Source organism: Petromyzon marinus (genome assembly GCF_048934315.1).
Source record: "Petromyzon marinus isolate PM22_M1 ecotype Great Lakes invasive population chromosome 80 unlocalized genomic scaffold, UKy_Petmar_22M1.pri1.0 chr80_unloc.2, whole genome shotgun sequence".
Taxonomy (NCBI): Eukaryota; Metazoa; Chordata; class Hyperoartia; order Petromyzontiformes; family Petromyzontidae; genus Petromyzon; species Petromyzon marinus.
Window position 1 is genome coordinate 419245 of NW_027422630.1, and position 21966 is coordinate 441210.

The 21966-nt window shown below is 54.9% G+C and overlaps 1 protein-coding gene across 2 annotated transcripts in view; it reads left to right on the forward strand.

Moving 5' to 3' along the window:
• HPS5 (HPS5 biogenesis of lysosomal organelles complex 2 subunit 2) overlaps positions 1-21966 on the forward strand; it is a 36943-nt gene that overhangs the window by 4933 nt on the left and 10044 nt on the right. Inside the window, exons 2-13 of one of the 2 annotated variants that reach the window (XM_076058885.1) lie at positions 1119-1374; positions 8131-8182; positions 9179-9237; positions 9543-9607; positions 10170-10491; positions 11524-11678; positions 12411-12728; positions 16523-16588; positions 16710-16798; positions 17239-17417; positions 18096-18689; positions 19321-19885. In XM_076058885.1, coding sequence (XP_075915000.1) covers positions 1126-1374; positions 8131-8182; positions 9179-9237; positions 9543-9607; positions 10170-10491; positions 11524-11678; positions 12411-12728; positions 16523-16588; positions 16710-16798; positions 17239-17417; positions 18096-18689; positions 19321-19885 — 2713 coding nt within the window. In that variant the 5' untranslated portion in view covers positions 1119-1125. Of the gene's footprint in view, positions 1-1118; positions 1375-8130; positions 8183-8688; positions 8741-9178; positions 9238-9542; positions 9608-10169; positions 10492-11523; positions 11679-12410; positions 12729-16522; positions 16589-16709; positions 16799-17238; positions 17418-18095; positions 18690-19320; positions 19886-21966 lie in introns of both variants that reach the window. The other variant, XM_076058884.1, reaches the window with a different exon arrangement.

The following is a 21966-nucleotide window of genomic DNA, read 5'->3' on the forward strand; positions in this document are numbered from 1 at the left end:
CCACGTAGTTTTACCCGGGCCCGCTCACCATCATGAAGGTCCTTAATGATCGTGAGCAGAGGGTCAGGTACTCCAAAAGCACGAAGAACAACCCACAGCCCAGGCCTACTGATGGTATCATAGGCCTTGACCAGGTCAATAAAGCAGAGATGTAGGTCTTGTTGGAATTCCCTACACCTCTGCTGTAGCAGACGGACAGAAAATATGGCATCTGTGCAGGACCGCCCTTTCCTGAAACCGCATTGGGGCTCCGCAAGCCTCTCCTCAGCGTGCCTGGCAAGGCGATGTTGAATAATCCTTGCCAGGACCTTTCCCGGCACACTGAGGAGTGAGATGCCCCTGTAGTTGTTACAGTCTGTGCGGTCCCCCTTCTTAAAGAGGGGGACCACCAAGGCATCCTTCCAATCCTGCGGAACCCGTCCAGTGGTCCAGACCGTTGTTATGATGTCATGTAGGGCAGTCTGTGCACAAACGCCACCCTCCCTCAGCATTTCGCTTGGGAGATCATCTCTACCCGCTGCCTTTCCTGGTCTCAGACTCTGGATCGCCTTCAGTACTTCCTCAACAGATGGCACCTCAGCCAGCCACTCACAGGGGGTGACTTCTTCCAATATTTGAGGCACCGCAGCCTCAGCAGGGTCATCCCCACTTTGTGCCACGATGTTTTCCAGGTTGAGGGATTTCCCCTCTCCCTGGACCTCACAGAAATGCTCAGCAAATCTGCAAACCTGTTCCTCCTCCACCCTCCATTCTTCCCCCCCTCCTCCCCCCTCCTCCTCCCCCCCTCCTCCCCCTCCTCCTCCTCCCCCCCTCCTCCTCCCCCCCTCCTCCCCCTCCTCCGCCTCCCCCCCTCCTCCCCCCCTCCTCCTCCCCCTCCTTGTCCCCTCCTCCCCCCCCCCCTCCTCCCCCCCTCCTCCCCCCCTCCTCCTCCTCCCCCCCCTCCTCCCCCCCTCCTCCCCCCCCTCCTCCCCCCTCCTCCCCCCCCTCCTCCCCTCCTCCTCCTCCCCCTCCTTGCCCCCTCCTCCCCCCCCTCCTCCCCCCCCTCCTCCCCCCCCTCCTCCCCCCTCCTCCCCCCTCCTTGCCCCCCCCCCCTACTTCCCCATCCCCCCATTCCCAAGCATCGTCATGGAAACGGAAATTGCCACTGAGGGGGGCGGGCCCACGGGCGAGGTGGGCGGGGCTTCGGGGAGCGGGGGAGGAGCTACATCCGAGGTGGACGGTACCTCGCCGCCATCCACTGCGCACGGAGTGGGCGGAGCATCGGTGGAAGTGGGCGGGGCGTGCCCGCCAGGCCCCTCCCCCCTGGTGCTGGTGGAACTGGATTGGCTGGACGGGTTGATCTCAGCGCTGCACCTCGGCTCCTCCAGACTCCGGGTGCAGCCAGCAGCATCAGCACCATCAGCACCATCATCATCATCAGCACCATCATCATCAGCATCATCATCATCAGCACCATCATCAGCATCATCATCATCAGCACCATCATCATCAGCATCATCAGCACCATCATCATCAGCACCATCATCATCAGCACCATCATCATCAGCAGCACCATCATCATCATCAGCACCATCATCATCATCAGCACCATCATCATCAGCAGCATCATCATCATCACCATCATCATCACCATCATCATCACCATCATCATCATCACCATCATCATCATCAGCACCATCATCATCAGCACCATCATCATCATCAGCACCATCATCATCATCAGCACCATCATCATCAGCACCATCATTATCAGCACCATCATCATCATCAGCACCATCATCATCATCAGCACCATCATCATCATCATCACCATCATCATCAGCACCATCATCATCAGCACCATCATCATCATCAGCACCATCATCATCAGCACCATCATCATCAGCACCATCATCATTATCAGCACCATCATCATTATCAGCACCATCATCAGCACCATCATCATCAGCACCATCATCATCAGCACCATCATCATCAGCACCATCATCATTATCAGCACCATCATCATTATCAGCACCATCATCAGCACAATCATCATCAGCACCATCATCATCATCAGCACCATCATCATCATCAGCACCATCATCATCATCAGCACCATCATCATCAGCATCATCATCATCAGCACCATCATCAGCATCATCATCATCAGCACCATCATCATCAGCATCATCATCATCAGCACCATCATCAGCATCATCATCATCAGCACCATCATCATCAGCATCATCAGCACCATCATCATCAGCACCATCATCATCAGCACCATCATCATCAGCAGCACCATCATCATCATCAGCACCATCATCATCATCAGCACCATCATCATCAGCAGCATCATCATCATCACCATCATCATCACCATCATCATCACCATCATCATCATCACCATCATCATCATCAGCACCATCATCATCAGCACCATCATCATCATCAGCACCATCATCATCATCAGCACCATCATCATCAGCACCATCATTATCAGCACCATCATCATCATCAGCACCATCATCATCATCAGCACCATCATCATCATCATCACCATCATCATCAGCACCATCATCATCAGCACCATCATCATCATCAGCACCATCATCATCAGCACCATCATCATCAGCACCATCATCATTATCAGCACCATCATCATTATCAGCACCATCATCAGCACCATCATCATCAGCACCATCATCATCAGCACCATCATCATCAGCACCATCATCATTATCAGCACCATCATCATTATCAGCACCATCATCAGCACAATCATCATCAGCACCATCATCATCATCAGCACCATCATCATCATCAGCACCATCATCATCATCAGCACCATCATCATCATCATCAGCACCATCATCATCATCAGCACCATCATCATCATCAGCACCATCATCAGCACCATCATCAGCACCATCATCATCAGCACCATCATCATCAGCATCATCATCAGCACCATCATCAGCATCATCATCAGCAGCACCATCATCATCAGCACCATCATCATCAGCACCATCATCAGCATCATCATCATCAGCACCATCATCATCATCAGCACCATCATCAGCTCCATCATCATCATCAGCACCATCATCATCAGCACCATCATCATCATCAGCACCATCATCATCAGCATCATCATCAGCACCATCATCAGCAGCATCATCATCAGCAGCACCATCATCAGCAGCACCATCATCAGCATCATCATCATCAGCACCATCATCATCAGCAGCACCCTCATCATCAGCAGCACCCTCATCATCATCAGCACCCTCATCATCATCAGCACCATCATCATCATCAGCACCATCATCATCGGCATCATCATCATCAGCATCATCATCAGCACCATCATCAGCATCAGCACCATCATCATCATCAGCACCATCATCAGCAGCATCAGCACCATCATCAGCACCATCATCAGCACCATCAGCATCATCAGCATCAGCATGATCATCATCAGCACCATCATCACCACCATCATCATCAGCACCATCATCAGCACCAGCACCATAATCTTTATCAGCGCCATCATCATCATCAGCGCATTCATCATCATTATCAGCGCCATCATCATCAGCACTATCGTCATCAGCACTATCATCATCAGCACCATCATCAGCAGCAGCACCATCATCATCATCAGCACCATCATCATCAGCAGCACCATCATCATCATCAGCACCATAATCATCAGCACCATAATCATCAGCACCATAATCATCAGCACCATCATCATCATGAGCATCATCAACACAATCATCACCATCAGCACAATCATCACCATAAGCACAATCATCAGCACAATCATCACCATCAGCACCATCATTATCAGCGCCATCATCATCAGCACCATCATCATTATCAGCGCCATCATCATCAGCACCATCATCAGCACCATCATCAGCACCATCATCATCATCAGCATCATCATCATCAGCAGCACCATCATCAGCATCATCATCATCATCAGCACCATCATCAGCACCATCATCATCAGCATCATCATCATCAGCAGCACCATCATCATCAGCACCATCATCATCAGCACCATCATCATCATCAGCACCATCATAATCATCAGCACCATCATCACCATCATCATCATCAGCACCCTCATCATCATCAGCACCATAATCATCAGCATCATCATCAGTATCATCATCAGCACCATCATCATAATCAGCACCATCATCAGCAGCATCAGCACCATCATCACCATCAGCATCATCAGCATCAGCATGATCATCATCAGCACCATCATCACCACCATCATCATCAGCACCATCATCAGCACCAGCACCATAATCTTTATCAGCGCCATCATCATCATCAGCGCATTCATCATCATTATCAGCGCCATCATCATCAGCACTATCATCATCAGCACCATCATCATCAGCACCATCATCATCAGCAGCACCATCATCAGCAGCAGCACCATCATCAGCACCATCATCATCAGCACCACCACCATCATCATTATCAGCACCATCATCAGCACCATCATCATCAGCAGCATCATCAGCAGCGAACACCAGTCACAATGTATCCCTGTGTCTCCTCCGTGTCCCCGCGTGTCCCCACGTGTCCCCACGTGTCCCCACGTGTCCCTGTGCGTGTCTCTGTACGTGTCCCGGTGTCTCTGTGCGTGTCCCTGTGTCTCCGTGCGTGTGTGCTGAGACAGCGTGTATCATGTGGTGTGTCCGTGTGGACGTAGTGTCTCTATGTGTCTCTGTGTCTCACTCTGTCCGTGTGGACACAGTGTGTCTGTGTGTGTCTCTGTGTGTCTCTGTGTGGACACAGTGTGTCTCTGAGTCTCACTCTGTCCGTGTGGACACAGTGTGTCTGTGTGTGTCTCTGTGTGTCTCTGTGTGTCTCACTCTGTCCGTGTGTCCGTGTAGATACGGTGTGTCTCTGTGTGTCTCTGTGTGTCTCTGTGTGTCTCTGTGTGTCTCACTCTGTCTGTGTGTCTCTGTGTGTCTCACTCTGTCCGTGTGGACGCAGTGTCTCTGTGTGTCTCTGTGTGTCTCTTTGTCTCACTCTCTCCGTGAGTCTCTGTGTGTCTCTGTGTGTCTCTGTGTCTCACTCTGTCCGTGTGGACACAGTGTGTCTCTGTGTGTCTCTGTGTGTCTCTGTGTGTACGTGTGGACACAGTGTGTCTCTGTGTGTCTCTGTGTGTCTCTGTGTGTACGTGTGGACACAGTGTGTCTCTGTGTGTCTCTGTGTGTCTCACTGTGTCTCTGTGTGTCTGTGTGGACACAGTGTGTCTCTGTGTGTCTCTGTGTGTCTCTGTGTGTCTCACTCTGTCCGTGTGGACACAGTGTGTCTCTGTGTGTCTCTGTGTCTCTGTGTGTCTCACTCTGTCTGTGTGTCTCTGTGTGTCTCTGAGTCTCACTCTGTACGTGTGGACACAGTGTGTCTCTGTGTGTCTCTGTGTGTCTCTGTATCTCTGTGTGTCTCTGTGTGTCTCTGTGTGTACGTGTGGACACAGTGTGTCTCTGTGTGTCTCTGTATCTGTGTGTCTCTGTGTGTCTCACTCTGTGTGTCTCTGTGTGTACGTGTGGACACAGTGTGTCTCTGTGTCTCTGTGTGTCTCACTGTGTCTCTGTGTGTCTGTGTGGACACAGTGTGTCTCTGTGTGTCTCTGTGTGTCTCTGTGCGTCTCTGTGCGTCTCTGTGTGTACGTGTGGACACAGTGTGTCTCTGTGTGTCTGTGTCTCACTCTGTACGTGTGGACACAGTGTGTCTCTGTGTGTCTCTGTGTGTCTCTGTGTGTACGTGTGGACACAGTGTGTCTCTGTGTGTCTCTGTATCTGTGTGTCTCTGTGTGTCTCTGTGTCTCACTCTGTACGTGTGGACACAGTGTGTCTCTGTGTGTCTCACTCTGTCTGTGTGTCTCACTGTGTCTCTGTGTGTCTCTGTGTGTCTCTGTGTGTACGTGTGGACACAGTGTGTCTCTGTGTCGGTGTCTCTCCGCTGGATCGCCATTGTCTCGTCTGGAGGTGTCGTCCACTTGTGTGTCTCTGTGTGTCTCTGTGTGTCTCACTGTGTCTCTGTGTGTTCGTGTGGACACACTGTGTCTCACTGTGTCTCTGTGTGTCTCACTGTGTCTCTGTGTGTCTCTGTGTGTCTCTGTGTCTCACTATGTGTGTCTCTGTGTGTCTCTGTGGACACAGTGTGTCTCTGTGTGTCTCTGTGTTTCTCTGTGTGTCTCTGTGTGTCTCTGTGTGTCTCACTGTGTCTCACTGTGTCTGTGTGTCTCTGTGTGGACACAGTGTGTCTCTGTGTCAGTGTCTCTCCGCTGGATCGCCATCGTCTCCTCTGGAGGTGTCGTCCACTTGTGTGTCTCTGTGTGTCTCTGTGTCTCACTGTGTGTCTCTGTGTGTGTCTGTGTCTCTGTGTGTCTCTGTGTGTGTCTGTGTGTCTCTGTGTGTCTCTGTGTGTCTCTGTGTCTCTGTGTGTCTCACTGTGTCTCTGTGTGTCTCTGTGTGTCTCACTGTGTCTCTGTGTGTCCCTGTGTCTCTGTGTGTCTCACTGTGTCTCTGTGTGTCTCTGTGTGTCTCACTGTGTCTCTGTGTGTCTCTGTGTGTCTCTGTGTGTCTCTGTGTATCTGTGTGTCTCACTGTGTCTCTGTGTGTCTCACTGTGTCTCTGTGTGTCTCTGTGTGGACACAGTGTGTCTCTGTGTCGGTGTCTCTCCGCTGGATCGCCATCGTCTCGTCTGGAGGTGTCGTCCACTTGTGTGTCTCTGTGTGTCTCTGTGTCTCACTGTGTGTCTCTGTGTCTCACTGTGTGTCTCTGTGTGTCTCTGTGTGTCTCTGTGTGTGTCTGTGTCTCTGTGTGTCTCTGTGTGTGTCTGTGTGTCTCTGTGTGTCTCACCGTGTCTCTGTGTGTTCGTGTGGACACAGTGTGTCTTTGTGTGTCTCTGTGTGTCTCTGTGTGTCTGTGTGTCTCTGTGTGTTCGTGTGGACACAGTGTGTCTTTGTGTGTCTCTGTGTGTCTCTGTGTGTCTCTGTGTCTCTGTGTGTCTCACTGTGTCTCTGTGTGTCTCTGTGTGTCTCACTGTGTCTCTGTGTGTCTCTGTGTCTCTGTGTGTCTCACTGTGTCTCTGTGTGTCTCACTGTGTCTCTATGTGTCTCACTGTGTCTCTGTGTGTCTCACTGTGTCTCTGTGTGTCTCACTGTGTCTCTGTGTGTCTCTGTGTGGACACAGTGTGTCTCTGTGTCGGTGTCTCTCCGCTGGATCGCCATCGTCTCGTCTGGAGGTGTCGTCCACTTGTGTGTCTCTGTGTGTCTCTGTGTCTCACTGTGTGTCTCTGTGTGTCTCTGTGTGTGTCTGTGTCTCTGTGTGTCTCTGTGTGTGTCTGTGTGTCTCTGTGTGTCTCACTGTGTCTCTGTGTGTCTCACTGTGTCTCTGTGTGTCTCTGTGTGGACACAGTGTGTCTCTGTGTCAGTGTCTCTCCGCTGGATCGCCATCGTCTCCTCTGGAGGTGTCGTCCACTTGTGTGTCTCTGTGTGTCTCTGTGTCTCTGTGTGTCTCACTGTGTCTCTGTGTGTCTCACTGTGTCTGTGTGTCTCTGTGTGGACACAGTGTGTCTCTGTGTGTCTCTGTGTGTCTCACTGTGTGGACACAGTGTGTCTCTGTGTGTCTCACTGTGTCTCACTGTGTCTCTGTGTGTCTCTGTGTGGACACAGTGTGTCTCTGTGTCAGTGTCTCTCCGCTGGATCGCCATCGTCTCGTCTGGAGGTGTCGTCCACTTGTGTGTCTCTGTGTGTCTCTGTGTCTCACTGTGTGTCTCTGTGTGTCTCTGTGTGTGTCTGTGTCTCTGTGTGTCTCTGTGTGTGTCTGTGTGTCTCTGTGTGTCTCACTGTGTCTCTGTGTGTCTCACTGTGTCTCTGTGTGTCTCTGTGTGGACACAGTGTGTCTCTGTGTCAGTGTCTCTCCGCTGGATCGCCATCGTCTCGTCTGGAGGTGTCGTCCACTTGTGTGTCTCTGTGTGTCTCACTGTGTCTCTGTGTGTCTCTGTGTGGACACAGTGTGTCTCTGTGTGTCTCTGTGTGTGTCTGTGTCTCTGTGTGTCTCTGTGTGTCTCACTGTGTCTCTGTGTGTCTCTGTGTGGACACAGTGTGTCTCTGTGTCGGTGTCTCTCCGCTGGATCGCCATCGTCTCCTCTGGAGGTGTCGTCCACTTGTGTGTCTCTGTGTGTCTCTGTGTCTCACTGTGTGTCTCTGTGTGTCTCTGTGTGTCTCTGTGTGTCTCACTGTGTCTCTGTGTGTCTCTGTGTGGACACAGTGTGTCTCTGTGTCGGTGTCTCTCCGCTGGATCGCCATCGTCTCCTCTGGAGGTGTCGTCCACTTGTGTGTCTCTGTGTGTCTCTGTGTCTCTGTGTGGACACAGTGTGTCTCTGTGTGTCTCTGTGTGTGTCTGTGTGTCTGTGTGTCTCTGTGTGTCTCACTGTGTCTCTGTGTGTCTCACTGTGTCTCTGTGTGTCTCACTGTGTGTCTCTGTGTGTCTCTGTGTGGACACAGTGTGTCTCTGTGTCGGTGTCTCTCCGCTGGATCGCCATCGTCTCGTCTGGAGGTGTCGTCCACTTGTGTGTCTCTGTGTGTCTCTGTGTCTCTGTGTGTCTCACTGTGTCTCTGTGTGTCTCACTGTGTCTCTGTGTGTCTCTGTGTGGACACAGTGTGTCTCTGTGTCAGTGTCTCTCCGCTGGATCGCCATCGTCTCCTCTGGAGGTGTCGTCCACTTGTGTGTCTCTGTGTGTCTCTGTGTCTCACTGTGTCTCTGTGTGTCTCACTGTGTCTCTGTGTGTCTCACTGTGTCTCTGTGTGTCTCACTGTGTCTCACTGTGTCTCTGTGTGTCTCTGTGTGTCTCTGTGTGGACACAGTGTGTCTCTGTGTCGGTGTCTCTCCGCTGGATCGCCATTGTCTCGTCTGGAGGTGTCGTCCACTTGTGTGTCTCTGTGTGTCTCTGTGTGTCTCTGTGTCTCACTGTGTGTCTCTGTGTGTCTCTGTGTGTGTCTGTGTCTCTGTGTGTCTCTGTGTGTGTCTGTGTGTGTCTGTGTCTCTGTGTGTCTCACTGTGTCTCACTGTGTCTCTGTGTGTCTCTGTGTGGACACAGTGTGTCTCTGTGTCGGTGTCTCTCCGCTGGATCGCCATTGTCTCGTCTGGAGGTGTCGTCCACTTGTGCCAGCGAAGCCCCCTCAGCTACCGGCATAGCCTGGCACACCGGGTGAGGGGTCACACGGAGGTCACACGGGGGTCACACGGGGGTCACGTGGGGGTCACATGGGGGTCACACGAGGGAAGTCACATGGGGGTCACATGTGGGGAGTCACATGGGGGTCACATGGGGGTCACATGGGGGTCACACGGGGGTCACAGGGGTCACACGGGGGTCACGTGGGGGTCACATGGGGGTCACACGAGGGAAGTCACATGGGGGTCACACGTGGGGAGTCACACAGGGGTCACACGGGGGTCACACAGGGGTCACGTGGGGGTCACGTGGTGGATGTGGGGTCGCTGTCTCTGCAGGAGGGAGCCGCTGTGCTCGTGAGCTGCTGTCCCCACGACGACCGATACATCGCCGTGGCAACCAGGTGGGTCTCCCCGTGTCTCACCCCCGTGTCTCACCCCCGTGTCTCACCCCCGTGTCTCACCCCCGTGTCTCACTCCCGTGTCTCACCCCCGTGTCTCCCCCTTGTCTCACCCCCGTGTCTCACCCCCGTGTCTCACCCCCGTGTCTCACCCCCGTGTCTCACCCCCTTGTCTCACCGTGTGTCTCCCCCGTGTCTCACCCCCGTGTGTCTCACCCCCGTGTCTCACCCCCGTGTCTCACCGTGTGTCTCACCCCCGTGTCTCACCCGTGTCTCACCGTGTGTCTCCCCGTGTCTCACCCCCGTGTCTCACCGTGTGTCTCACCGTGTGTCTCACCGTGGCTCCCCGTGTCTCACCGTGTGTCTCACCCCCGTGCCTCACCGTGTCTCCATGCGAGGGTCTCCCCGTGTGTCTCACTCTGTCCGTGCGTCTCCCCGTGTCTCCCCGTGTCTCCCCGTGTCTCCCCGCGTGTCTCACTCTGTCTGTGCGTCTCACCCTGTCTCTCCGTGTCTCACCGTGTCTCCCCGTGTCTCCCCGTGTCTCCCCGTGTCTCTGTGTGCACAGCGAGGGCTGTCTGTGTCTCTGGGAGACGCGTGGAGACAGCTGTCCGCGCCGTGTCCGTGTCTCGTGGCTGCACCGCGGCGCAGCCGTCTCTGCGATGGCGTGGAATAGCGTGGAGACACGGGGAGAGACGCGGGGAGAGACACGGGGAGAGACACGGGGAGAGACACGGGGAGAGACGCGGGGAGAGACGCGGGGAGAGACGCGGGGAGAGACGCGGGGAGAGACGCGGGGAGAGACGCGGGGAGAGACGTGGGGAGAGACACGGGTCTACGTTGGAGACTCTGCCGGGCGCGTGTCCGTCACCGGACTTGGCCATGGGAAGGTGGACAACGCACACGGACACCCCGAGAGGGATTCCCACGGGAGGGGAGACACGGAGACACAGAGACACGGAGACACGGAGACATGCATAGAGACACAGAGACGCGTAGAGACACACGGATACATAGATACTAACTCAACCAATCACTCACTCACCCACTCACCCAGCCATTCACTCACCCAGCCACTTACTCACCCACTCACCCAGCCATTCACTCACCCAGCCACTTACTCACCCAGCCACTTACTCACCCACTCACTCACTCACCCACTCACCCAGCCACCCACTCACTCACCCAGCCATTCACTCACCCACCCACTCACTCACTCACCCACTCAATCACCCACCCACCCACCCACTCACTCACTCTCCCACCCACCCACCCACTCACTCACTCTCCCACCCACCCACTCACTCACTCTCCCACCCACCCACCCACTCACTCACTCTCCCACCCACTAACCCACCCACTCACTCACTCTCCCACCCACTAACTCAACCAATCACTCACTCACCCACTCACCCAGCCATTCACTCACCCAGCCACTTACTCACTCACCCACTCACTCACCCACCCACTCACTCACCCACCCACCCACTCACCCAGCCATTCACTCACCCACCCACTCACTCTCCCACCCACTCACTCTCCCACCCACTCACTCTCCCACCCACTCACCCACCCACTCACTCACCCAGCCATTCACTCACCCACCCACTCACTCACTCTCCCACCCACCCACCCACTCACTCACTCTCCCACCCACCCACCCACTCACTCACTCTCCCACCCACTCACCCACTCACTCACCCACTCACCCACCCACTCACCCACTCACTCACCCAATCACCCACTCACCCACTCACCCACTCACTCACCCACTCACCCACTCACTCACCCACCCACCCACTCACCCACTCACTCACCCACCCACCCACCCACTCACCCACCCACCCACTCACCCACTCACCCACCCACTCACTCACTCACTGACCCACCCACCCCTCTGCTCCCTGTGGTTGTGATGATAGCGAGGAGTAGGAGGAGGAAGATCAGGAGCAGGATTCTCGTTGACCACCACCAAGGTGGTGGTGACTCTGAACTCCGCAGTCGTCCAACTCCACCACTCACTCGGACAGCTGCTCGTGTCCACCTCCACGCACTGCTACGTGTGTGACACTCACAGGTACTCACACTCACTCACACTCACTCACTCTCACACACTCACACACTCACTCGCACACTCATTCACTCTCACACTCACACACTCACACACTCACTCACACACTCATTCACTCTCACACTCACACACTCACACACTCACTCACACACTCATTCGCTCTCACACTCACACACTCACTCACACACTCTCACACACTCACTCACACACTCTCACACACTCACACACTCACTCACACACTCACTCACACTCAATCTCACACACTCACTCACGCCCCTCCCTCTCACGCCCCTCCCCCTCACGCCCCTCCCCCTCACGCCCCTCCCCCTCACGCCCCTCCCCCTCACGCCCCTCCCCCTCACGCCCCTCCCTCTCACGCCCCTCCCTCCCACCCCCTCCCCCTCACGCCCCTCCCCCTCACGCCCCTCCCCCTCACGCCGCTCCCCCTCACGCCCCTCCCCCTCACGTCAAAGTTGTTGACCAGTCAAAGTCTATATAAAACAATAAAACATTCTCACGACGTTTCGACCACCTGAAGACGACCGTTTGAGTTATGGTCGAAACGTCGCGATAATTTTTTATTGTTTTATATATATTTTATTATTTTGTTGTTTCTCTTCAACGTGACTTTACCGAAAAAACTAAGAATATGAATTACTGCAGTCACGAAAGCTTTAAATCAAAATTCAGTCAAAGTCTCTCCGCCTCTCTCTCCCCCTCTGGTTCTCATCTCTGCAGGGAAACATTCTGGACGGTCGGAACCAAGGCTCGGGCCGGCCCATACGGAGCCTGCTTCTTTCCTGCTTTTGGTCCATACCATCAGCAGCATCAGCAGCATCAGCAGCAGCAGCATCAGCAGCAGCATCATCAGCAGCATCAGCAGCATCAGCAGCATCAGCAGCATCAGCATCAGCAGTGGCGTGGGTGCAGCGTGGTGCTGAGCGCCAGGCCTGGAGGCCGCCTGTGGCTGGCCGAGCCGGGGGGAACCGTCACAGCCACGGTGCAGCTCCGTCAGCTGCTGCTGGGACTCGCTCGGACCCCACTCTACTCGTGCAGGTACCACTACTACTAGTACTATAGTACTAGTACTATAGTACTAGTACTATAGTACTAGTACTATAGTACTAGTAGTAGTAGTAGCCGTCACAGCCACGGTGCAGCTCCGTCAGCTGCTGCTGGGACTCGCTCGGACCCCACTCTACTCGTGCAGGTACCACTACTACTAGTACTATAGTACTAGTACTATAGTACTAGTACTATAGTACTAGTAGTAGTAGCCGTCACAGCCACGGTGCAGCTCCGTCAGCTGCTGCTGGGACTCGCTCGGACCCCACTCTACTCTTGCAGGTACTACCACTACTACTACTATAGTACTAGTACTATAGTAGTAGTAGTACTAGTAGTAGTAGTAGCCGTCACAGCCACGGTGCAGCTCCGTCAGCTGCTGCTGGGACTCGCTCGGACTCCACTCTACTCGTGCAGGTACTACCACTACTACTAGTACTATAGTACTAGTACTATAGTAGTAGTAGTGCTAGTAGTAGTAGCCGTCACAGCCACGGTGCAGCTCCGTCAGCTGCTGCTGGGACTCGCTCGGACTCCACTCTACTCGTGCAGGTACTACCACTACTACTAGTACTACAGTACTAGTACTATAGTACTAGTACTATAGTACTAGTACTATAGTACTAGTAGTAGTAGCCGTCGCAGCCACGGTGCAGCTCCGTCAGCTGCTGCTGGGACTCACTCGGACTCCACTCTACTCTTGCAGGTACCACTACTACTAGTACTATAGTACTAGTACTATAGTACTAGTACTATAGTAGTAGTACTATAGTACTAGTAGTAGTAGCCGTCACAGCCACGGTGCAGCTCCGTCAGCTGCTGCTGGGACTCACTCGGACTCCACTCTACTCTTGCAGGTACCACTACTACTAGTACTACAGTACTAGTACTATAGTACTAGTACTATAGTAGTAGTACTATAGTACTAGTAGTAGTAGCCGTCACAGCCACGGTGCAGCTCCGTCAGCTGCTGCTGGGACTCACTCGGACTCCACTCTACTCTTGCAGGTACCACTACTACTACTATAGTACTAGTACTATAGTAGTAGTACTATGGTACTAGTAGTAGTAGTTAGTAGTAGTTGGTGCTGGCCACCCACTGCCTCAGTGCCGGCCTTCATAGACGCTGCCGCTGCTACTCGCTAACAGCACTTGCCCCTACTGCTCTGCTAGAGGCTACCTGGGGGAGCTTTGTCTGTGTCTCTCAGCACTTGCCCCTACAGCCCTGCCAGAGGCTACCTGGGGGAGCTTTGTCTGTGTCTCTCAGCACTTGCCCCTACAGCCCTGCCAGAGGCTACCTGGGGGAGCTTTGTCTGTGTCTCTCAGCACTTGCCCCTACAGCCCTGCTAGAGGCTACCTGGGGGAGCTTTGTCTGTGTGTCTCAGCACTTGCCCCTACAGCCCTGCCAGAGGCTACCTGGGGGAGCTTTGTCTGTGTCTCTCAGCACTTGCCCCTACAGCCCTGCTAGAGGCTATCTGCGGGACCTTTGTCTGTGTGTCTCAGCACTTGCCCCTACAGCCCTGCCAGAGGCTACCTGGGGGACCTTTGTCTGTGTCTCTCAGCACTTGCCCCTACAGCCCTGCTAGAGGCTACCTGGGGGAGCTTTGTCTGTGTCTCAGCACTTGCCCCTAAAGCCCTGCCAGAGGCTATCTGGGGAGCTTTGTCTGTGTCTCAGCACTTGCCCCTACTGCTCTGCTAGAGGCTATCTGGGGGAGCTTTGTCTGTGTCTCAGCACTTGCCCCTACTGCTCTGCCAGAGGCTACCTGGGGGACCTTTGTCTGTGTCTCTCAGCACTTGCCCCTACAGCCCTGCCAGAGGCTACCTGGGGGACCTTTGTCTGTGTCTCAGCACTTGCCCCTACTGCTCTGCTGGAGGCTATCTGGGGGAGCATTGTCTGTGTCTCAGCACTTGCCCCTACTGCTCTGCTAGAGGCTCCCTGGGGGAGCTTTGTCTGTGTCTCTCAGCACTTGCCACTACTGCTCTGCCAGAGGCTACCTGGGGGACCTTTGTCTGTGTCTCTCAGCACTTGCCCCTACAGCCCTGCCAGAGGCTACCTGGGGGACCTTTGTCTGTGTCTCTCAGCACTTGCCCCTACAGCCCTGCCAGAGGCTACCTGGGGGACCTTTGTCTGTGTGTCTCAGCACTTGCCCCTACAGCCCTGCTAGAGGCTACCTGGAGGACCTTTGTCTGTGTCTCTCAGCACTTGCCCATACAGCCCTGCTAGAGGCTACCTGTGGGAGCTTTGTCTGTGTGTCTCAGCACTTGCCCCTACTGCTCTGCCAGAGGCTACCTGGGGGACCTTTGTCTGTGTCTCTCAGCACTTGCCCCTACAGCCCTGCCAGAGGCTACCTGGGGGACCTTTGTCTGTGTCTCTCAGCACTTGCCCCTACAGCCCTGCCAGAGGCTACCTGGGGGACCTTTGTCTGTGTGTCTCAGCACTTGCCCCTACAGCCCTGCTAGAGGCTATCTGCGGGACCTTTGTCTGTGTGTCTCAGCACTTGCCCCTACAGCCCTGCCAGAGGCTACCTGGGGGACCTTTGTCTGTGTCTCTCAGCACTTGCCCCTACAGCCCTGCTAGAGGCTACCTGGGGGAGCTTTGTCTGTGTCTCAGCACTTGCCCCTAAAGCCCTGCCAGAGGCTATCTGGGGAGCTTTGTCTGTGTCTCAGCACTTGCCCCTACTGCTCTGCTAGAGGCTATCTGGGGGAGCTTTGTCTGTGTCTCAGCACTTGCCCCTACTGCTCTGCCAGAGGCTACCTGGGGGACCTTTGTCTGTGTCTCTCAGCACTTGCCCCTACAGCCCTGCCAGAGGCTACCTGGGGGACCTTTGTCTGTGTCTCAGCACTTGCCCCTACTGCTCTGCTGGAGGCTATCTGGGGGAGCATTGTCTGTGTCTCAGCACTTGCCCCTACTGCTCTGCTAGAGGCTCCCTGGGGGAGCTTTGTCTGTGTCTCTCAGCACTTGCCACTACTGCTCTGCCAGAGGCTACCTGGGGGACCTTTGTCTGTGTCTCTCAGCACTTGCCCCTACAGCCCTGCCAGAGGCTACCTGGGGGACCTTTGTCTGTGTCTCTCAGCACTTGCCCCTACAGCCCTGCCAGAGGCTACCTGGGGGACCTTTGTCTGTGTGTCTCAGCACTTGCCCCTACAGCCCTGCTAGAGGCTACCTGGAGGACCTTTGTCTGTGTCTCTCAGCACTTGCCCATACAGCCCTGCTAGAGGCTACCTGTGGGAGCTTTGTCTGTGTGTCTCAGCACTTGCCCCTACTGCTCTGCCAGAGGCTACCTGGGGGACCTTTGTCTGTGTCTCTCAGCACTTGCCCCTACAGCCCTGCCAGAGGCTACCTGGGGGACCTTTGTCTGTGTCTCTCAGCACTTGCCCCTACAGCCCTGCCAGAGGCTACCTGGGGGACCTTTGTCTGTGTGTCTCAGCACTTGCCCCTACAGCCCTGCTAGAGGCTACCTGGAGGACCTTTGTCTGTGTCTCTCAGCACTTGCCCATACAGCCCTGCTAGAGGCTACCTGTGGGAGCTTTGTCTGTGTGTCTCAGCACTTGCCCCTACTGCTCTGCCAGAGGCTACCTGGGGGACCTTTGTCTGTGTCTCTCAGCACTTGCCCCTACAGCCCTGCCAGAGGCTACCTGGGGGACCTTTGTCTGTGTCTTTCAGCACTTGCCCCTACAGCCCTGCCAGAGGCTACCTGGGGGACCTTTGTCTGTGTCTCTCAGCACTTGCCCCTACAGCCCTGCCAGAGGCTACCTGGGGGACCTTTGTCTGTGTCTGTGTGCAGGGATGGCAGTGTGCGAGCGTCATCCCAGCTGCGGTCGCTCCTCTTCCACCAACTCCTGCCTCTTGGGTGAGGCCCGTGCCAGGCTAGGTGCACCACGCCCCGTGCCAGGCTAGGTGCACCACCCACAGGTCGCTGCACCGCAGGGCCCCGTACCAGGCTACGTGCACGTGTGTGTGTGTGAGTGCAGGAAGAGCCGGGTACTGCTCTGCTCTGCTGATGGATTTCTCATCTTCTCTCCTCATCGCAACATCATCATCGCCTCCGCCTCCCTCCCAGGTACCATCACCACCACCATCACCACCATCATCAACATCACCACCACCACCATCATAACCATCACCACCATCATCATCACCATCACCACCATCACCACCACCATCACCACCACCATCATCACCATCACCACCACCACCATCATCACCATCATCATCACCACCACCATCATCACCACCATCATCACCATCACCACCACCACCACCATCATCACCATCATCATCATCACCATCACCACCACCATTACCACCACCATCATCATCACCATCATCACCATCATCATCACCATCATCACCACCACTATCACCACCATCACCATCATCATCACCATCACTACCACCATCACCACCACCACCACCATCATCACCATCATCACCACCACCATCACCACCACCACCATCACCACCACCATCACCGCCATCGTCTCTCCCCGCCCCCCCCAGGTCTCCGCTCGGTCTCCGTGTGTGGGAGGGAGCTGCTCTGTCTCCATGGCGACGGGAGGCTGAGTCACATGACCCTCGTCTCCTCCGCCGTTGGCGTGGCGACGCTGGCCCGGGCCCGCAGGCCGCTAGCCGCAGCTTGGCTCGCCTGGACTCACCGCAGATTCATCATGGCCGGCCCGGTAGGTTCACGGTGGCCGTGTGGCCGGGTTCACGGTGGCCGTGTGGCCGGGTTCACGGTGGCTGTGTGGCTGAGTTCATGGTGGCTGTGTGGCTGAGTTCACGGTGGTCGTGTGGCTGTGTTCACGGTGGCCGTGTGTCTGAGTTCACGGTGGCCGTGTGGCTGGGTTCACGGTGGCCGTGTGGCTGAGTTCACGGTGGCCGTGTGGCTGAGTTCACGGTGGTCGTGTGGCTGAGTTCACGGTGGCCGTGTGGCTGAGTTCACGGTGGCCGTGTGGCTGAGTTCACGGTGGCCGTGTGGCTGAGTTCACGGTGGTCGTGTGGCTGAGTTCACGGTGGTCGTGTGGCTGAGTTCACGGTGGCCGTGTGGCTGAGTTCACGGTGGCCGTGTGGCTGAGTTCACGGTGGCCGTGTGGCTGAGTTCACGGTGGCCGTGTGGCTGAGTTCACGGTGGCCGTGTGGCTGAGTTCACGGTGGCCGTGTGGCTGAGTTCACGGTGGTCGTGTCTCTGTGCTCACGGTGGCCGTGTGGCTGAGTTCACGGTGGTGTTGGTGGGTTAAAGTTTGGGTGTCTGTCCCCACCGCTATTCTTCTGGGATCAGCGTAGGCCATTGCAGGGCTGCTCCTTTAACTTTATCGCGATTTATTTATTTATTTATCCCACCACCCACCCCCCCTTAGGCCCGGCGACGCGTTCCCGCCTCCGTCCTGGAGGAAATCTGCGAGGGCTTGGAGATTCCCGATGGAGTTTCGGGGAATTCCAAGAATTCCCAAACGGAGATGTCGGGAAATTCTGGGAATTCCGGTGACTCGGGAAATCCGGAAAATCCGGGGATTGCGGGAAAATCCGGGTTCTCGGAGGCTTTGGGAATTCCGATAGATTTTGAACATCTGGGGAATTCTGGAGATGCTGAGAATTGTGCCATTCTGGGAAATCTTCGAATTCCTGGGAATTCTGGCATTCCGGGAATGCCGGCAACTCCTGAAGTCCCGCGAGCTCTCTCTTGGGATTCGGAATCTCTGAAAATTCCCGGAATTCCAGGAACGTCTGCGAATCCCGGAGTTCTGGAAATGTTGGATGCTTTCCCCGGCGTTCTGGGAGAGGAGTGGAGGATGGAGCTTGCTCGGAAGATTCGGGAAATGCTCGGGGACCTGGAAGCTGATGCGTGGGATCATGGGAATTCCGGGAATTCCGGGAATTCCGGGAATTCCGGGAATTCCGGGAATTCCGGGTCCAGCCTCAACAGCAGCCGGCGCAGCAGTGTGAGCTCACTGGTGAGACAGCAGCAGCAGCAGCAGCAGCAGAATCATCATCATCATCAGCAGAATCATCATCATCATGAGCAGCAGCATCATCATCAGCAGCAGCGCCATCATAATCATGAGCATCAACAGCAGCAGCGCCATCAGCAGCAGCATCATCAGCATCATCATCAGCAGCAGAATCATCATCATGAGCAGCAGCATCATCATCATCAGCAGTGCCATCAGCAGTTGCATCATCAGCATCATCAACAGCAGCAGAATCATCATCATCATGAGCAGCAGCATCATCATCAACAGTAGCATCATCAACAGCAGCAGCATCATCAACAGCAGCATCATCAACAGCAGCGCCATCATCATCAGCATCATCATCATCAGCATCATCATCATCAGCAGTGCCATCAGCAGCATCATCAGCATCATCATCAACAGCAGCAGAATCATCATCATCATGAGCAGCAGCATCATCATCATCAACAGCAGCATCATCAACAGCAGCAGCATCATCAACAGCAGTGCCATCATCATCAGCATCATCATCATCAGCATCATCATCATCAGCATCATCAGCATCATCATCATCAGCATCATCATCATCAGCATGACATCTCCCCGCGTGTCTCTCCCCGTGTCTCCACAGGGTAGCTTCTCTCTGCTGGACGGGGGAATCTACCAAGTCCACTCAGCTGATGACACCACTCCCCCCTCCTCCTCGTCATCCTCCTCCTCCTCATCATCCTCATCATCATCATCCATCCGCTCTTGCCCAGCCACCTTTGTCTCCACAGCAGCATCGGCAAACCCAGACAAGGAGACTTACAGCACCGATTGTCAACCTTGGTCTCCAGCTCACTGGGAAATTGACGCCTCAACCACCACCTCCACCACCACCTCCACCACCTCCACCACCTCCTCCATCATCGCCACCACCTCCTCCAACACCATCAACAACAGCAGCAGCGGTGGAGATGGTTTAGCGAAGACCCAGCGAGCAGCTGAGAAAGAGGAGGAGTTGGTGTACGAGGTGGTGGACGAGGAGGTGGTGGACGAGGTGGTGGACGATGTGGTGGACGATGTGGTGGACGAGGAGGAGGTGGAGGTGCCGCCGGGTCTGGCCGACGCTGGGGTCCGTTTGGGCGGAGCTGACTGCACAGGAGAGGAGGAGGAGGAGAAGGAGGAGGAGGAGAGTGGGAAGGCGACTTTGGGTGAGCGGCTCGGGAATTCCTCACAGCCGTGGGGGCACCCCCAGTGGCAGCTGTCTCCACAAGCCGTCAGTCTGCCAGACCGGTGCTGTGGTGACGGTGGTGATGGTGGTGGTGGTGGTGATGGTGGTGGTGGTGATGGTGGTGATGACGGTGGTGGTGACGGTGCTGTGGTGACGGTGGTGATGGTGGTGGTTATGACGGTGATGGTGGTGATGGTGGTGATGGTGGTGGTGGTGATGGTGGTGGTGGTGACGGTGCTGTGGTGACGGTGGTAATGGTGGTGGTGGTTATGACGGTGGTGGTGGTGCTGTGGTGACGGTGGTAATGGTGGTGGTGGTGGTGATGGTGGTGGTCGTGGTGGTCGTGGTGGTCGTGGTGGTGGTGACGGTGGTGATGGTGGTGATGGTGACGGTGGTGATGGTGGTGGTGGTCGTGGTTGTGATGGTGGTGGTCGTGGTGGTGGTGACGGTGGTGGTAGTAACGGTCGTGGTGATGGTCGTAGTGATGGTCGTGGTGATGGTGGTGATTGTGGTAATTGTGGTGGTGGTTGTGGTGATGTAGGTGGTGGTGATGGTTGTGGTGATGGTGGTGATTGTGGTGATGTAGGTGGTGGTGATGGTTGTGGTGATGGTGGTGGTTGTGGTGATGGTGGTGGTTGTGGTGATGTAGGTGGTGGTGATGATTGTGGTGATGGTGGTGGTTATGGTGATGTAGGTGGTGGTGATGGTTGTGGTGATGGTGGTCGTTGTGGTGATTTAGGTGGTGGTGATGGTTGTGGTGATGGTGGTGGTTGTGGTGATGTAGGTGGTGGTGATGGTTGTGGTGATGGTGGTGGTTGTGGTGGTGGTTGTGGTGATGTAGGTGGTGGTGGTTGTGGTGATGGTGGTTGTGGTGATGGTTGTGGTGGTGGTGGTTGTGGTGATGTAGTTGGTGGTGGTTGTGGTGATGTAGGTGGTGGTGGTTGTGGTGGTTGTGGTGATGTAGATGTTAGTGGTTGTGGTGATGGTTGTGGTGGTTGTGGTGATGGTGGTTGTGGTGATGGTTGTGGTGGTGGTTGTGGTGATGGTTGTGGTGGTGGTTGTGGTGATGGTTGTGGTGGTGGTTGTGGTTATGTAGGTGGTAGTGGTTGTGGTGATGGTTGTGGTGGTGGTGGTTGTGGTGATGTAGGTGGTAGTGGTTGTGGTGATGGTTGTAGTGATGGTTGTGGTGATAGTTGTGGTGGTGATAGTTGTGGTGGTGGTTGTGGTGATGTAGGTGGTAGTGGTTGTGGTGATGGTTGTGGTGGTGGTTGTGGTGATGGTTGTGGTGATGTAGGTGGTGGTGGTTGTGGTGGTGGTGGTCGTGGTGGTTGTGGTGATGTAGGTGGTGGTGGTTGTGGTGATGTAGGTGGTGGTGGTTGTGGTGATGTAGGTGGTAGTGGTGATGGTTGTGGTGGTGGTGGTTGTGGTGATGTAGGTGGTGGTGGTTGTGGTGATGGTTGTGGTTGTGGTGGTTGTGGTGATGTAGGTGGTAGTGGTTGTGGTGATGGTTGTGGTGGTGATGGTTGTGGTGATGGTTGTGGTGGTGGTTGTGGTGATGGTTGTGGTGATGGTTGTGGTGGTGGTTGTGGTGATGGTTGTGGTTGTGGTGGTGGTTGTGGTGATGTAGGTGGTAGTGGTTGTGGTGATGGTTGTGGTTGTGGTGATGGTTGTGGTGGTGGTGGTTGTGGTGATGTAGGTGGTAGTGGTTGTGGTGGTGATGGTTGTGGTGATGGTTGTGGTGGTGGTTGTGGTGATGGTTGTGGTGATGGTTGTGGTGGTGGTTGTGGTGATGGTTGTGGTTGTGGTGGTGGTTGTGGTGATGTAGGTGGTAGTGGTGATGGTTGTGGTGGTGATGGTTGTGGTGATGTTTGTGGTGGTGGTTGTGGTGATGGTTGTGGTTGTGGTGGTGGTTGTGGTGATGGTGGTTGTGGTGATGTAGGTGGTGGTGGTTGTGGTGATGGTTGTGGTTGTGGTGGTTGTGGTGATGGTTGTGGTGATGGTTGTGGTGGTGGTGGTTGTGGTGATGGTTGTGGTTGTGGTGGTGGTTGTGGTGATGGTTGT